This window comes from Microchirus variegatus (assembly GCF_963457635.1).
Source record: "Microchirus variegatus genome assembly, chromosome: 5".
Taxonomy (NCBI): Eukaryota; Metazoa; Chordata; class Actinopteri; order Pleuronectiformes; family Soleidae; genus Microchirus; species Microchirus variegatus.
Genome location: NC_139806.1, coordinates 15,251,223 through 15,268,714, shown reverse-complemented (window position 1 = coordinate 15,268,714; position 17,492 = coordinate 15,251,223). Strand labels below are relative to the sequence as shown.

The 17,492-nt window shown below is 40.3% G+C and overlaps 3 protein-coding genes across 3 annotated transcripts; all 3 read left to right on the top strand.

Moving 5' to 3' along the window:
* Window positions 1–2,389: 2,389 nt before the first annotated feature.
* pask (PAS domain containing serine/threonine kinase) lies at window positions 2,390–10,197 on the top strand (the record flags this gene model as incomplete). Its single annotated transcript, XM_083889551.1, has 20 exons — window positions 2,390–2,594; window positions 2,869–3,098; window positions 3,183–3,353; window positions 3,427–3,561; window positions 3,717–3,854; window positions 3,962–4,211; window positions 4,701–4,882; window positions 4,972–5,089; window positions 5,366–5,537; window positions 6,243–6,478; window positions 6,602–6,722; window positions 6,967–7,520; window positions 7,630–7,772; window positions 7,879–8,046; window positions 8,296–8,421; window positions 8,506–8,640; window positions 8,727–8,926; window positions 9,134–9,267; window positions 9,354–9,503; window positions 10,031–10,197. The coding sequence occupies 20 exons, from the start codon at window positions 2,390–2,392 to the stop codon at window positions 10,195–10,197; spliced, it is 3,735 nt and encodes a 1,244-aa protein (XP_083745677.1).
* Window positions 10,198–11,167: 970 nt separating this feature from the next.
* On the top strand, window positions 11,168–13,565 carry mterf4 (mitochondrial transcription termination factor 4; the record flags this gene model as incomplete). The annotated part of the gene is made up of 4 exons (XM_083889550.1): window positions 11,168–11,194; window positions 11,433–11,865; window positions 12,570–12,754; window positions 13,146–13,565. The coding sequence occupies 4 exons, from the start codon at window positions 11,168–11,170 to the stop codon at window positions 13,536–13,538; spliced, it is 1,038 nt and encodes a 345-aa protein (XP_083745676.1). The 3' UTR covers window positions 13,539–13,565.
* Window positions 13,566–14,993: 1,428 nt separating this feature from the next.
* LOC310927255 (putative G-protein coupled receptor 148) lies at window positions 14,994–15,953 on the top strand (the record flags this gene model as incomplete). Its single annotated transcript, XM_083889549.1, has 1 exon — window positions 14,994–15,953. One exon carries the CDS (start codon window positions 14,994–14,996, stop codon window positions 15,951–15,953), a length of 960 nt encoding a protein of 319 aa, XP_083745675.1.
* Between the last annotated feature and the right edge of the window lie 1,539 nt (window positions 15,954–17,492).

The following is a 17,492-nucleotide window of genomic DNA, read 5'->3' as shown; positions in this document are numbered from 1 at the left end:
GCAACCCTCCACTTAATATCATGTGATAATGAAAACATGGCCCACGACCTCACCGTTTTTTAAACACAGTGTGTAGCTGAGGCACAGCGGCCAGCGAGGTGATAGAATATAATATATATTTGCTAAAAAAAAATTCATAATAGTAATAATAAGGCATATGGTCATAATTATCCCATTTTTAAATGTATCATACACAGCATTCAATTGCATACGCTTAGGGCCCGATCCTGGTATGAATTTTTAAATATAGTTTTAAATATAGTTTATGATTTTACATCATAAATAGTATAACATATTGTATATGTGTGATATCATGATGCAATATTGTGAACATTTGTTTTTTTTCCCCACTTTTTGTCCTCTAGGCCGGGCCCCCTCTTGACCACGATAGATGCGCATTGGCCCCGAAGTCATTTGAGTTTGAGACCCCTGCTTTAGAGCCTATTTCTACTGCAAAAAGCTCATTTCAGTGCAGTCACTGCCAAATCTGTATCACATCAACATTTAAAATATATCCATTTTAGATGGAGCTACTCTGCCATTGTGATGAACAGGTTCAGGACAAGGAATTCTGCTCACATTTACCATGAGATGAAAACTGATTGAAAAATGTCTGTATTGACTGTTACATATCTTTCCCTAAGAAGCAGCTATGTCTGAATGAGCCTTTAACGTTACTGTGTTTTTTTCTACTCATGCAAAAGTAGAGCATTATTGTACTTCTCCTTTTGTGCTCCTCGACTACTTTCATTTTGGATTTTGCCAGACCTATTTTTTGCCCCACAGTGATGATAATATCTGATTTGTTTAATTCCCGTCTGCATTGTAGTTAAATGTGTTTGTTTTGTCACAGTTGGGGAGATGATCTTCCTTTTGGGGAGTTTGTGAAGCTAACGAAGACACATACAGAAATGGACACCTGCGGTCATTGCACATAGAAAACATTACATTCTTACCCAATGTGTCCCAGTTGTCAGTTTTACTTGTTAAGGTGATCTTTATGTTCATTCTGTTCAAAGGTGTGTTTTGGTGTTCATCAGATTTGTACATACAAATAAAGAGCTTATAATTATAATATGTGTGAAAGCTCTACACTAACTGTCAATACAATGTATATCTTGTTATTTTTAACCCAGTACAATAAATAGACAGACAAACTAGACTTATTGTTTCTAAATTACGCCATAATTCCCATCGATGTGTCTGTCATCGCTTCCATGGAAACGGAGGCGGGCGTTTCTGGTGAATTATCCAATGAGCGCTCGCCCTTTGGTGGCGTGATCGTTGATTGGCTACAGTCACGTAATCGAAGCTTCTACTCGACTGGCGCTGCAAGCCCGCGGTTTACAAAAATACAGCCTTAACCAAGTGAGAAAATCGCTATAAAATCCGGTTCAACTCAAGAATGCTGCCTTATAATGGTGTCCGAATTGTGCCAGCGACACGGTAACGTCGGGTGTGAAGGAAGTATTTCAAAGTTGCAGCGGGAAACCCTGTGACGTCGTTACTAAACACAGCACGGCGGCGTTTTGTTTGTGTTAGCGTTAGCACTTGGCTAGCTAGCAAGTAGCTAAGGGAGGTAACGTTACCTTGTCAACTGGCGTCAACTTAAACGACTGTGTCCATTATCTGTTCGCACAGCTTGGGAACTTCGCGTTGTTTCTCTGCGATTTTGGGTGAGTATTGTTTCCGAATGTTTTCTTACGCTGACATTCGAAAGTGATGATATGCACGTCGCTTACGTTTAAATAAACAAAACAACAAAGGGAATTGTGAATTATCAATCGTAAACTGAAAGGGCTGAACTATTATTTTTCTTATAAGATTCACAAGCACAAAACATTGTTATGGCGACAACAAACAATGATGTTAGCATTATGTCGCTGCTACTATGGACATACTTTCATTGACCTTTAATCATCATATATTTTATTAATATATTTTGCGTCAAATTCAGTGTAACAAAGGTTCAATGTGTAAGTATATATGCTATGTGGTGTGCAAACACACTTCAAGACAACACTTTAATACCATCGAATATGTTGTCGTATTGTTGCTCCTTCCCTTCCCTTGGATCTTCAACTTTCACTCAATATATAACCTAATATTTAATCTGACATATCTTATGGCAATAATTGTCAATATTGCCATATCGACTCACTGACAGACAAACACAAACATTTGTTTGTGTCTATGACTGTTCCTTCCAGATTGCACTGTCTCTCATTTTAAACTTCCTCTGGATACTTGTGGTAATTGTTCGTATTTGCCTCATGCATACTTTTTTAATCATAATCTACTAAGTTGTTTAATATTAATATTGTTACAATATTGCAACCTATTGTGACTTTCTGTATCATTGTCAGTCCTGGCTGAATAACAAACAGCAATGTTGCTGTCGACTGGGACCAGTTCTGGAGCGAGCCAGGGTGTCAGATGTAAAGGAGAGACTATATGTGTTGTGCCCAGCCTCAGCTCTGATCTCCTAGAAGATGACTTTGACCTTAACAAGTCCTACCCTAACACTCAGAGACCGTTGTACAAGAGGAAGCTTTTGTCACTGCAGCGTCGCTATTGTCTTGGCTCCTTGTCAAGTGAGTATACAAAACACATTCATGTATGTCTTGGCTGTAATTGTGAGTAGCCCTGTTGTGAAAAGTGGTCTACTGTTTTTATTAAAGAAAAAGGATGAGTGCACAGACAGACTATCTCTCTCACACACACACAGCTCGAGAGCATTTCCAACTGCACATGTATGTTTTGAAGACTTTGCTATGGGCAAAAACAATGCTAATTAATGATAACACTAATTTGGGAGAAAGTAATTTAAAATTTATGTATGTCTGTTTTGTCAATTTTTGCTTACAGGTGAACATTTAGACATTTTCAGCTCTGCTGCAACAAGAAACTACCAAATCTCCAGCTTACATCCTGCCTCTCCAGTTTCTTCCCGCTGCCTGCCACACTTATCCACCCTTTCAGAGACGGCAAAAAGCCTATACTGTCAGCTAATGTCTGGAACATTTGCGCTGAAAGGCTCTCCATCTGTCCCAAACCCTAACAAAGCCATTCTCACCATCAACCATGAAACTAGAGAGGTACTTTGTGTGGAGTAGAATTGGCCAAACAGACCTGCAACTAAATCATGCCTTGAAAACTTGTCTTATTTGAATTTTTTACAGATAGTGTCAGTGAATGAACAAGCCTGCAAGCTGTTTGAGTACACCTCTTATGAGCTGGTTGGGAAGAAACTGGATTTTTTCTTAAAGAGAACCAGTCAGGTCTTGGAGCAAGCATTGGAAGAAGAGTTTCTGCTAGAAGATGGAACTGTTGCAGCTGTGTCTGGAAAAGTGGTATGAAATATGCTGATGATCAAATGAATCTACAAATGTTTTTGTGTATGTTTATGTAAATACTTTTTTGTAGGTGGATATTGTGACATTATCTGGAGAGGTGCCAGTGTCAGTGTGTACCCACAAACCATCACAAAGTGAAGACCACTGCCTTGTCATTATGGAAAATGTAGAACGCTTGTCAGCCTTTTTCTCCCTTTCACAGGATGTAAGTATGATAATTTCTTGAAGCTGTTCTCAAGAGATTTACCATTAACATTTTTAAAGGGAATTCTATATGTTTTAAAATGTTTTGGTATGATATGTTTATATCAAATGGGTATAATTAAAATTATTTTGTCACACATTTGTTGTCATTTCTAGGGCAGCATCCTAACCTGTGACTTGGCATTTGCCCATCTCCATGGATACCACCATCCTGATGAATTAAAAGGAGTTTCTGTTAAGAAGCTAATCCCATATTTACAAATCCCTCTCCACACGACTCATGCACTGCCTAAAGTAAGTGTTAATAACTAAACTTGTCTGATGTTGCGTATTGCAGCTTAAAGCTGTTCTGAGAATAGAGTCTTGTCATTGTTGTATTTCTTCTCCTCTACTTCTTTTAGGTGCTGAGGGTTCAGAGACAGTGTGTTAAAAGCAGGGGTGGTGCACTTGTCCCACTGTGCATCAAACTCCAGGGGGCAGTTGAATGTGGAAAACCCCAACACCAAAACAATGATACTGGTTGCACCTGCCCAACAGATTGCCTTGAAAGCTCAGTTTCACATGACCAACAGCCTTGCTCCCCTCCCACCTCCCCTGCATGCAAGACAGACATAATCTGTGAGCAGCATCATGGAAAAGAGCAGTCCTCTGGCGAGTTTAATTTGAATTTAACACTTGGCTGTCATCTACGGCTCTGTCACAGAGGGGTTCGGTCACTTATATTCTGAGCAAAAAAACGAGCCTACTCCAATGTGTTGCTGGTAATCCCTTTCTATGAAGCGCATCCGGGTGAAAAAGTTTGTGACTCTGAATAATTAAATGCTGTTTTTCAAAATTTGATTGCCAAAAACATGTAGCGATCCATAAGAGTGGATTGAAGCAACCGAAAGGAACAGTGTAGTATCTAAAAACTACATGCAAATAGGTTGGCAAAAAAGTATTAACTTGGTAGCTCATGAAATACTGACAGATAGAGATAAATGGTTAACAGAGAACAATAACTGGGGGTTTCAGTATTAATTTAGAGATTGTTCTTTAGAAGTATGCAAAACAACCATCTTAGAGTAACATGTTTCTCCAAAGATACTGTAATTGAGTATAATTGTTGTGCTTTTTCACAATGTGCCTGGACTCTCAAAGGAGTCAAAGTGGATAGAGGTACCATCTCCTTGAACTCTACAGTGGAGTACTCTGGGACAGTCTGGGTGTTTGCTCCTCTGAGTGGCCTTCTCCTGCTCCGCCCTGATGGCTCCATCTCCAGCATCCACAACCACATGGCCCTCAATCTGTTTGGCTACAACAAGGACGAGTTGTTAGGAAAGGTGAGCCAACCCGACCAGCAGGAAAAGGCTGTTTGGATTGACATCTGTGCCAACTCCTGAGTCTGTCACTGCTGCTTTTTCATCAACAGTGTGTCACTTTCCTGATGCCTGGTTTCTATGACTTGAACAGAAAGACTTGTCCATTTGCTGATTCTCAAGTTGAGGCTGCTAAAAGTATAACGTCATCCAAAATGACAGGGAAATCTGGTGAGCATTCATATCCATTGTAAATTTTACAAGGTGATAGAAAACTTCAAACTGAGTGAGAGCTTTGAACTGTTCGCAGTTACAGCCTGATGGAAATCATTAGAAGAAGAACATGATATGTTTGTATAGTTATTCAAATTACTTACAGTTATGGATCTTTGTTATTTAAGTGTAAAATCTGTCTTTTTGAGACTTTCTTCCATCATTTTACTTTCCTTATACAACAAAATTTGTTAGTATTACATACAAGTAACTGACTCTTTCTTTCAGACCTAGACCCATCCTCACTTGTCGCTGGAGATATGGCCACGGTGCTTCAGGCTGTCATGAGAAGAACTTCGACAGGGAGAGGCAGGATCTTCACTGGCACCAGTACCAGGCTGGAAAAGCAGGGCAGCGCTTTATCGACTCTTTCCCCTCCGGCAGTCACCTCTACACGTGTAGTTATGTAAGAAAATGTCCCAGTGGCCTTGTTGTATGTGTTTTAAAATGTAACATTAACCAAACATGATTACCTTCTTGATCATGAGCTTTTCACATGACTTCCCCTTCTCTGCAAAGATTTCATAGTTTAAAGCAACACTACTACTGAGCAACAGCAGCCTCTGCAGCCACAAGTGGTTTTATCTCTGAAGATCTATGTAGAAGACAAAAACCATCACTCTCTCGATCAGTGTTTAGCAGTTGCAGTTATTGTTTTGTCATAATGACAAAGACGAACTAGATGATGTACAGTAGATACTGTTTGTGATTGAGTTATGGTAATGCTGTGTAATGTAACACCATTACCATAACTCACTCAATCACAAACAGGATCTACATCCTCTGGAGAATATACTGATTGTGATTCAGTTAGTTATGGAAAGAGAGAGAGAGATAGATAGATACTTTATTTATCTCACAGAGAAATTCACAAATTAACACTAGTTGTAACAAAAAGTGAAACCTTGAAACCACACCACCCTGCTAATGAAGTGCACATAGTACTGCCTGAATTCAGAGCAATATTATTACACCAGTACATTGCCATCAATATTTTCAGTCCAGTCCCCATCATATTTTTCTCCAGGATTTGTTACGTTTGTAGTTTGACCATTGATCAATCCTGACTGAAAACAGTATTTAAATTAAATCCCAGCCATTCTTTCCTAAGGGCCGATGACACCGCTGAGCTGATGGAGGAGGCAGCCCAGGTTGCGCCTTTCTGTAGCCAACTAGACAGTGCAGATACCACTCAGGCACTACTCAAGACTTTTGCATGGGTGGAACCTGCAGGAGATGACACCTGCTGCCCCGTTGTCTATGAGCCACCACCTCAACTTAACCTCAAAAAGCAGCTCTTTAATGGGGCCCAGAAAAAGAATAAACCTGCGATTGAAATTATTCCAGGTGAGAATATCCACAGCATGCTATTGTAAATATTTTAAGTTGACTTATTTCATATAGTTTCAAAAGAGCACTCTCGGAGAAAATGCTTTGACTATTTTTTGGGCGTTTTGTTCACCTGTTTAGACACTCCCAATGAGAGAGGACATGCTATGAGTGGCACATCCTCTGCCAAAGTTAAACACCACCAGTCATGTGCCTCTGTCTCCCAAGATTCCAGCTTCGAAGTCATTTCACTGGAGAGCAGGTGAGGGCAGAAATTGGCATTTGCTATCAACAAATAACTGGCATTTTCTGGCATTGTGTCTTCACATCAGCTGTGTAATAAGGATGTGTTAAATGCAGAGGTCAAATTCACTACCACTAATTGGTGTGTGTGCAAAAATGACTAATTCACATTTCGTCACTCTTTTGATAAAATTGAATAATTTGATTTGAAAAACAAATGCTTTTTTTTGTTTAGTTTTAATTGTTTTGACTAAATTTCCCAGGTCTTCCTCTGGCTTCTGTGAAAAGTTTGCTGGTCATGGTGGATCTGACCCAGCACATGCTGAAGACTCAGCCAGCTGCTTCCTGGACGTCAACACCAATGGTGACCTTGTGACCCGGGCCCTGGCTGACCTAGATCTGAGTGGTAGCGTAGTACTGCCCAGAGTTCACAACGGTGACGACCAACACTCAATGATATCATGTGATACAACAGAGCTCCTGCGGACACCCTCTCCATGCGAGGTTGGGTCTGACCACTTTGCTGAGCCCGTTGAGACCAAAGATGCTGCTGTGGAAGCCGGAAATGGTTCAAATGAAGAACAAGGGGTAACAGGCGAGCAGGATCAGTGGGCTGCTCTATCTTCAATTCATAAAGGAAAGAGCCAGGAGTTCTGTGTGCAAATGAATGGCAGGATTCAGACAGCGACTGACACTCCTGCTACATCTACACCCAAAAAAAAGAAGGTAAATGGACACGTTCTGTCCTCAGAAGGGACAGAGATACTCGAGGGGCGATTTGAAGGAAACGCCTACCACAGAGACGGCACCAGAGTAGGTTGGTACAACTGAATTGTTTGCAATTTTTCTGTTATCTTTGTAGTACAAATCTACACATATTCCCATATAAAGTAGACTTTAACCCGAATCTTACATTTTCTCAACAGATTTGCAATTAGATGTGTGCAGGACTAATCTCCCTGATGGAAACTCTTTGTTTTGTGTATGGATGAGTAGACCTGGTCAGCAAGAATCAATTTTACAAACAAGTAGTTTGCTGCACAACCAATCAGGAGCCAGTCTAGGAGAGGTCAGTGGGTAAAAAACATAGGACATCAGTTAGTTTGTCATGTTATATTATGTGGCAAATTATAACTGGAAGTGTTGGTCATAATTTTTTTAACTTCTTCTATCAGAGGATTGCTGAGGCCAGTCATGGGGAGGCACTACGCTCCACCATGGACTTGGAGCAGTCTCGAGCCTGTGATGGACAGTTTGAAGAGGAGTACCAGCCTCTCAAAGCTGTGGGTAAAGGAGCCTTTGGTTTTGTATGGAAGGCAGTACGGCGCTGTGATGGACTAGAAGTAAGACATCATTTTTATCAATGCAGATTCAAACCATAATGGGGCTTTCTACAAGCACATGAAGTAGCCTGCAATTTTTAATAGAAAAATAAATTATAAAAATATAAAATGACGCTTGTAGAAAGCCCTGCCATTCCTAATAGAGCAGCAATTTCCATGCAAAATTTTTTTTTTTTTTTTTTTTTTAATAATAAAATATTAAGATTGTGTGGAGCAGATGTAACTTAATTTAATTGTCCACATTTGCAGGTAGTAGTGAAGTTCATCAGTAAATCCAGGATAGTGAGTGACTGCTGGGTAGATGACCCCATGCTGGGAAGAGTGAGCCAAGAGATTGCCATACTCACACGAGTGCAGCACCATAACATCGTCAAGGTAACTTATCACAGTACAACACTCAAATAAAAAAATAAAAAACTGTTGTTCTTTGCTTTACAACATTCATATCTGTGCCACTAGGTTTTGGAGGTGTTTGAGAATGGGAGTTACTTCCAGATGGTAATGGAAAAACATGGAGATGGTTTGGACCTTTTTGAGTTTATAGACCTGCAGCCGAGGCTGGATGAGCCCCTGGCCAGCTACATCTTCAGACAGGTGTGTATTTTCCTGAGAGATGTGGTTGAAAGGGAAGTGACGTGTTTGTTCCTTGTTAAACTGGTAAACATCTTTCCATTTCACAGCTGGTGGCTGCTGTCTTCTATCTAAGGACTAAGAACATCCTTCACAGGGACATAAAAGATGAAAACATTATCATTGACAAGTGTTTCCACATTCGACTGATAGACTTTGGCTCTGCTGCCATGATGGCTCCCAGGAAGCTGTTTTTCAATTTTTGTGGCACACTTGAGTACTGCTCCCCAGAGGTGCTTCAGGGAAATCCGTAAGTATATAATACACAAACAGGATACATTACAAAGAATTCAGGTCAAAAATGGCACATCACGCTAATGGTTGCAGATATAATCTTGCAAATAGCATCTATATGATGTGTATGTATGGAAACAAATCTCTGGCTGTAGTTGTTTTCGTATGATGGAACTGGAAGAATTAATTTATTGTGTGTCTCTCTTTTGGTGATTTTCTTTAGCTACGAGGGCCCAGAGCTGGAGTTGTGGTCTCTGGGAGTTTTGCTCTACACTTTGTTATTTAGTGAGAACCCTTTCTGTGACGTGGGTGAGATCCTGGCAGCCAAACTCAAGCCACCGTTCCCCCTCTCCCCAGGTGCACCCCTGATTTTTGATGTTGACAGAAAGTTATAACTGGCTATTGGAGCAGATAAACAGTTATTTTTCTATTTACTCTCTCAGATCTCAGTGGTATGTTGAGTGGACTGCTACACCCCGACCCCACTCGGAGGACAACACTGGATCAGCTGCTGCTCCAGCCTTGGATCAGCCAACCCATTTCGCTGGCAGAGTACAACTGGGCAGAGGTAGTTCCAGCAACTCAGAGTTTTTGTGAGTATTCTTTATAACCGTGCACCTGTTTTTATGCAAATTTCCATAAAAACATCTGAATAGATACACTTTAATGATTCACCTCTATATCGACAGCTATTAGCACTCTTATGTCATCAAGTTGCATCTTATTATCCCTCTGTCATGATGTGGACTCTGGCACCACCTACTGCTTATCTTAATGAATGAACTCCCAATATTTACAGCAGTTGATGAAAACACATAAATGTGCATTCATTTAATTTTTTTATATATATATTGGTTAAGTTTTGCAATATATATAAATGAAAATGTATCTTTCTTCTTCTCGTTCCACCTGCAAAACCAGCAATGAAAATGTATTTTCTTTATACCTTACATAGTAGTTTCCTACCTTGTTTCAACAGCCTGCTTGACAGTTATTAGTGGCTTTATTTTACACTATTTAGAATTGTCTTGAAATGTTTCATTCCCGTATTCTTAGCTGTTAAAATAACTGACCTCAACAGTGGACCGTTCATGTACTCTGCACTCTCTCCTTGTAACAGGCTCACCACAGCACCAGGAGCCAAGCCCCGGTGTTTTCAAGAAACAAGTCTTGTACCCTGATCAAGGTGACGACACTCTGTCTGAAGATGAGGAGGAAGATGAGGATGAGAGGTTGTCAATGGTGGCTCTGGAAAATGAGCTTCAGAAGTACCTCCATGATGACTAATGTCTGGATTTTAAAGGAGTGAAATACAGCCATCTGTCCAACATTTGATCTGCAGCACTGCTAAGACATGAAAGTATACGTTAGAAAGACGAACAGTAAACAAACATTAATGTCTCTAGATTAAGTACTCCGAAAACTACTTTGCCTTTATTAAGTACACACAATTTGTGCGTGAGAAGTGTTATTCCTCAAACTGTTTTGTTGTTTAAAAAGTACATGTGGACATATTTGCAATAGCAGAGTGTAAAATGATTGCACAAGCATCATCAAGAATGTAATGGCACTGTTTTTGAAGTAGAAACCATTTTATTTATTATTTTTATTTCAGGAGTATTTAAATGATCTAAATCAATGTAATGATTCACAGGGATCCAGCACCACCACCTAAATCTATGTGACCACAGCCTCAAGAAACTACAAAAAGATCTTTGATTGAAGTTGAAAAATGGGATGGAGGGTTTCCTGACCCTTTTTTAAAATTAATTTTTAATAAATGTGTGTATGATTTTATTCTCAATGTTTTAATTAAAAATTGTAAGAATATTTACAATATTTTATCTATTTTTATACATCAATAAATATTTTACAACGAACGTGTTCATTTTGTTAACGTGGATGATTTGTGTGTGTGTGTTTGACAAGCAAACCTTGAGTGTAAACAGAACATGGCACTATGTGACCTATATTTTGAAAGCGACACATGAAAATATATTGGTGCTTACCTGGTAATTTCCATGTAGTTTACAGTCTAAATATGGCTATATGTTTCCAAAGTAAACATTTTGTATGCTGGGCTTCAAAAAACTTGCCATTGCCTTATAGCAGTAATTACACACATTTATTAGCGGTTTTATGGCATACAGTGTAAATAAAATCCACGGGTATAGAGACCATCCTTGGTATCGACACACAAGCCGGAACTTTTCCTCTCCACACTGAATTGACGGAAGTATATATTCGACGGACAAGCATGGCTACAACAGCCGCTACGCGACAGGTGACCTAGAAATGCAACAAATCAACATATTCACTTATTAAAGAGACATTAAAATTATTATTTAACGTTAATGGGTAGTATATTTCAACGGTTTCTTATTTATTACAGCCCAGTGTAATATACAGCTTGTTACACCCCGCTCTAACCTTAATGTTTGCTAACGGAAATAAACACAACTAAGGTTTCATTTCACACACACACTTAGCTGATGACTACGTTCTTGTGTTCTTTGTTGTAGGTTCTCCGGGTGATTGTGAGAAATACTGCCGCCTCTTATCTGCTCACACCTCTTCAGGTGGGGAGATGCTTCATCCTTTCCCATCCCAGGCTGTTCTGCTCCTCCAGCAACCATACCTCTATGCAGTCAACGGGACACATCTTTGAAATCGGGCATGGATCTGAAAAGCCAGTCACAGAGCTATCCCTGCAGAATTTAGCGGATTTGGGTTTCACAGAAACCCAGGTAGAAGAGATACATGAGGCTGTGTCCACAGTCAGAGGAGGAAGTGCTGCCAAAAATGCTCTGTCAACTCTCACAGTTCTCTTCTTGTTGGGGTACAACGCTTCCAGTGTACAGAAGCTGCTGCTGAAATGTCCTGAACTGTGCACTGTTAAGGAGCAGCAGCTTCAGCAGCGGATAGGCAACCTGCGAAAACTAGGCTTTGTGGAAGGTAAGGTCATCTTCTTGCTGCTTCATAGTTCATCGGAATATTGCTGGAGCTTCTCTTTAGGTGGAAGCATTTCTTGTCTAAATTGATTCATACATACCTTCATATCTATGTAGTTTAAATGTAAGTGATTGTTATGGATTTTTTATTTGAAAAGTGGTTGCACAGACATGTAGCCATCGCTCCATAAGCTGTGTGTGCCCCCTGTGCTGAGAACCAGCATACAACAGGACAGAAAACATGGCTGCAAGTGGGGACACAAGGAAATACAGATTTCAGGCACTTACCAAAAGGCTCACCTAATAAAATCCACACCTGCGTAAGTCCACAATACCTTAAGAATATCTTTAATGGCAGATTTTCTAATCGATGCAAGAGTCTGTCTAATGCCAAGAAAAATAACTAATAATACATTTAATTTATAAAGTGCTTTTGAAGATTCATAAGAGTGCTGCACATACGTTTGGGGAGCAGTTATGGTGCTTGGATCAGTGTGGTGGAGAGAGGAAGTTTGATTCAGATGAACAGAGGTTGCGAGTTGGAGGATGGTGGAGCAGGTATCATAGACTTCAGCAGGTTTTATTAGGTACTCTTTTTATAAAGTGGTTAAAATCAGTTTCTCCTTGCGTCCCTGCAGGCAAGAGAAGATAAAGATAACTGCTGAAAACTGTACATTTTAATTAAATGTCTAACCTTTCCCCTCATAGGCAGTCTTCAGAGAGTGGTGGCCCATTACCCCCAGATCCTGACTGTGCCTGTGAAGAAAGTAAATTTCGTGGTGCTGTTTCTCAGAGAGAGGTGCCTGTTTACTACCCCGCAGATCACAAACATCTTCAGAGACAATCCAGGCATAATTTTGGAGGATCTGAGTCAGGTGGAGTACAAGTTTCAGGTGAGTAAGTAAACAAAACAAACATGTGTTGATGTATAGTTATACAACGTTCATTGCACTAGAGCAAAATATTTAATTGTCCTGAACTAACATGCCAGTCACACTATTGAGCTTTTGATTCACCAACTTTACAAAAATTGCTGTGAGCAGCTCCTCACTTTTGGGACAAGACTTGACACATTATTTGCATTTTTTTAATTTCATTATATTCTACATACCTTAATCTGAAACCGATACAAAAACACATACAGCTACATTACTTCCCTTTGTGAACCATGTGTGAAGAAGCAACGGCACTTGTCAGCAGAAGGACAAACCAATGAAATATATGTTTAAATCTATTTTTTAAACTCCAAATGTATTTATTAATTATTTTTCCATCCTTCCACAGTATGTCTTTTTCCGAATGGGTGTCAAACAGGCAGAGATGATCAAGTCCAGGTTGTTCGGTTTCTCCCTGGACGAGGTTCGCTCCCGACACTGTTTCCTGGAGCGTCGAGGTTTGTATCAAACCCCCGACAAGAAAGGCCAAACCACCACCGAAAACCCTACACTGGACAGTATCCTTAACGTTAACCAGAAGACCTTCCTCAAAGCGGTCGCCATGGCGTCAGCAGAGGAGTATGAAATCTTCCAAAGACTTATGGCAAGAGAATGGCAGGAAGAGGATAAAGTGCATGGAAGTATTGAAGCTGACAGTGATGATTATGAAGAGGAGGAGGAGGATGAAGATGATGAGGAGACGAGAGGCAAGAGTGGATACAGACAGAGGAGAAAGAAATGAATATAAAAGACTGAGAGGACTGGAAATCATTTGAAGAGGCAGTTAAGTGATTTGAGAAAATGACATCTGATGATGAATGAAACAATAAAATCTTCCCCGTCAGCTGTTTGTTTAAGTCGGGTTTATCATGAAGTGCTAGAGAGTATTCTTATCTAAAACACACATGGAAATATGGTGTGATGTTGTAATTGGTGTACCTATGATGGCAGCAACGAGTGGAGTGAAACCTCTGATCTGGTCTTTACTTTGCTATTTATATAACCAGGATCTTTTATATGTAAGATGGCGTGACGTTAATGTGCCGTCAGGCGGATCGATAAGGAATCTGTGGGTGAATTAGAAACGTCTCCCACCAAAAACTGATAGTGGGTTTTTTTTCCCTTAAAACAACCCAGTAATTTAAATCAAGGTCATAACTGCTGTGAAATAAAGAGGCAAATGCAGATTGAATCAGTTTTATATCTGGAGGGGTATCAAATATGAGAAAGCTACAGTGTGAAGAGCAGTGAAGAGGATGATACGCTCCACCCCGTCACTATGTTACAGCCAAGTGGCTGCAGCATTCTCCATCCATATGTTACCCGTGAGAGTCAACAAAAAGTAAAGCAGATAAGGCCATGTGAGGGAGACAAGGCCCACCCATTGATTTGTGGGAGTGCGAAGATTATGGATGCACCACACGGAGAGGTTATTCTTTTCTGAACATAAGGTAAGAAATGTCACCTGTGGCCAATCAATAATTTGTCAATATACATGTCTGTGCAGCGTTTGTGGAGTGGATCAAGTGATTTATGTTGATGATTGAAGTGTTTGAGTCTGTAAGAGTTATCTTTCTGCTATTCTAAAAAAGTCAATTTTATCATTTTAATCCTGATGCCTCACTGGAGAGTGGAGGTGAATTTATGGGTCTTAACCGAACAACATTTTAATTCAAACTGACTAAGGTCTGTTTTAATGTTTATTTTTTGTGATATATTATCTCTTTGTGTTTTTTACAGTGAATTAACTGCAATATATCAGTGAAGGGGACGGAGTCCGTCAGTGTATGCTGTTCATATTTGAATTATAGGATGATTCTGGCTGTGAATTGTAATCTGAACTCCACAAATTGTATCTGGGTTATAGATGTATTTAAGCGTAGCATTACAAAGTTGATGAAAGAGAGGACATGGAGGGGAATAAAAAAAAAGTCCACGTTTGCTAAACCGGTGACACATCGAGATGACAGGCATGTACGTAGTGATTTGTTGAACACCATAATTCACAGTGTGATTAGGGCTGTCGTTCTTCCTCGTGTACATACTCGCCTTGATTCATTTGCATAGCTTTAGTGCACTGCGGTTATCTCAAAGAGGGCCCTCACTGTTCATCTGTAAAATTGTGACTTTTGTTTCCTTTAATCCACAGGAAACTGCAGGAGAAAGTATAACGACATAAAAGACACCTCGTTAAAAAATGTCATCCTCATCAGTTCTGATCACAAACCTCACACAGGAGTGGGTTGAGAGTCTGCAGAGGTGGCACCTGGAATTCTTTTTCATTCCTACTGCACTTATCACCATTGCCACCTTGCTGGCCAACCCCGTTCTCCTGACGTGCATCTTCCTGTCGCGGGCCTTGCGTCAGGAGACGCGTTACCTGCTGGTGGCCAACACCTTGGCGGCAGACGTACTATTCCTCATCCTCAACCTGATCACCTTGCTGTGTAATGCTGCGAGAGTGCAGATCCCCTGGGTTGTGTGCAAGCTGGTCATGGCTGTCACTGTCACCAGTTACTGCTGCGCCATCCTCACGATCACCCTCATGGTGGTCGACACCTACGTCGCTGTCCGCTGGCCCCTCCATTACCACGACCTTCTTCCTCCATCCCGCACCCACTGGATACTGGTGGGTGTGTGGATGCTGGCAGCTGCGTGTCCATTCATCCTTGTGGTCATTATAGAGGAGAGAGAAAATCCCCACTTGAAGTTGCCTGTCTGCCTGGTTCTCGTCAACCTCGGCCTCCTTCAGCTTGAGAACATGATGAGGGTCCACATCTACTTCTTAATCGCCGCACTCGTCTGTGCCATTCTCATTGTATACTGCTACCTTCGACTCTACATGGTAACAAGGGCTCAAGGCATCTGGCAGAGCCGCTTCTCCAGGGCCAGGGTCACGCTTCTGGCTCATGGGGTTCTGCTCTTGCTCTATTTTGCCCCTGGCTTTGTTTTCACCCTGGAGCTCTTCCTGTTCCAGAGGAAAGACATAAGTCAAGATACCCGTGTGTGGATCAGCACAGTGAATATGTGTGTTTTTATGTTGCTGCCCAGGGCGTTTGCTCCGTACCTCTATGGGCTGAGGTACAGGGAGATCGCCAATACTCTAATGCAGCTGCTGCATCGACACTGCAGTGTCAGCCAGACAACATTGTCATGATGCCTCATCAGAACTGTCAGTTTTTAAGCTCCTCCATGGCATCACTGATATACAAGTTAAATATTTATTTAACTTGTATTTATTATACATTACCGTTCAAAAGTTTGGGGTCACTTAGAAATGTCATTATTTTTAAAGAAAAGCACATATTTTCAATGACTATAACGTTAAATGAATCATAAATACACTCTATACATTGTTAATGTGGTAAACGACTATTCTAGCTGCAAACGTCTGGTTTTTAATGGAATATGTACATAGGTGTATAGAGGCCAATTTCCAGCAACCATCAGTTTTGCTGGTTCTAAAAATCATAATTTCTAATCTTGTCAATGTCTTGACTATATTTTCTATTAATTTTGCAACTCTTTTGATTAATTAAAATGTGAGTTTTAATGGAAAACACATAAATTGTATAGGTGACCCCAAACTTTTGACCAGTAGTGTAGGTATTGTTTTTTGGCCCGCCAAGTAAATTTAGAGGCTTTTTTCCAGAGTTTTTACTGAATATAAGTTGTGACTCATTTGTCAAAGTATATCTCTTGTAAATGACTCCTTTATATATTCAAAATAATATTAGGTGCTACAAGACAATTCAGAAATGTCATGGATATATTAGTCTTGAACACGATTGTGAATCAGTCAGGATTTTAAATATAACTTGAAGCTCTATCCTCCGCTGTTTTATGATTCCGTGAACAAAAACCCAGAATTGTTTTTTTATGAGTTGACCGTAGAGGACTTAATGTATTCTATTATCATTGTCAGATCGCCATGTGGAACTCGATGTTCTGCCTCAAGCGTTTATGAACATGGTCACAAAGCATGTTACTGCATTTGCTTTTAAGACTTGTTTGTCTGAATCCTCCTATCTGTCATTAACAAATGGTCAATTGACTCGGCAACTTAAAGCACTTACGGAGAGGAAGCAGAACCTCATTTAGGAAGGTGTGGTCATGAGTCATACTGGCAGGAGGAACTGTTTTTTGTTTTTTTTCTCTCTCTGCCATGTGCCATCTGTGACTGTTACAGCAGTCCAACAGCAGAGGGACACATTTCACTGCCTGTTCTCTCCTGCAGCAAACTAAGGAGTGTTGCCATGTCTGTACAGAGTGTACTATTCTATTGTACACGTCCTTTGTCACAATACTAGAGTTTTTCATGAGATAAGACTGGTCCAAATTAATAAAAGAGGAAAAGGGGGGGGGGGGATAAAAAACAAAGATAAAATCCAACAGTGTGACAACTTGGTTAAAAATTTAAATATTCTCTGCACATGTATACATCATACTTGGTGACCTTACTTCTGGATGTTGTCCTTAGAGGTTCAGACTAACCCTTGAAGTCCAGACAGAGAGTGGAAGTCCCACAGATTCTTGTGTTTTGTTCCTCTTTACAAAAAAAAAAGTCTACTTCCAGCAACATCGTGCCCTGTTTTTTGAGAGTCATCACTTCAGATATCAAAGATTTCCCAGATGTACTGGGAGCATCATCCCTGACACATTTCACCACACTGACACTTCTTGAAAGAGACAGAAT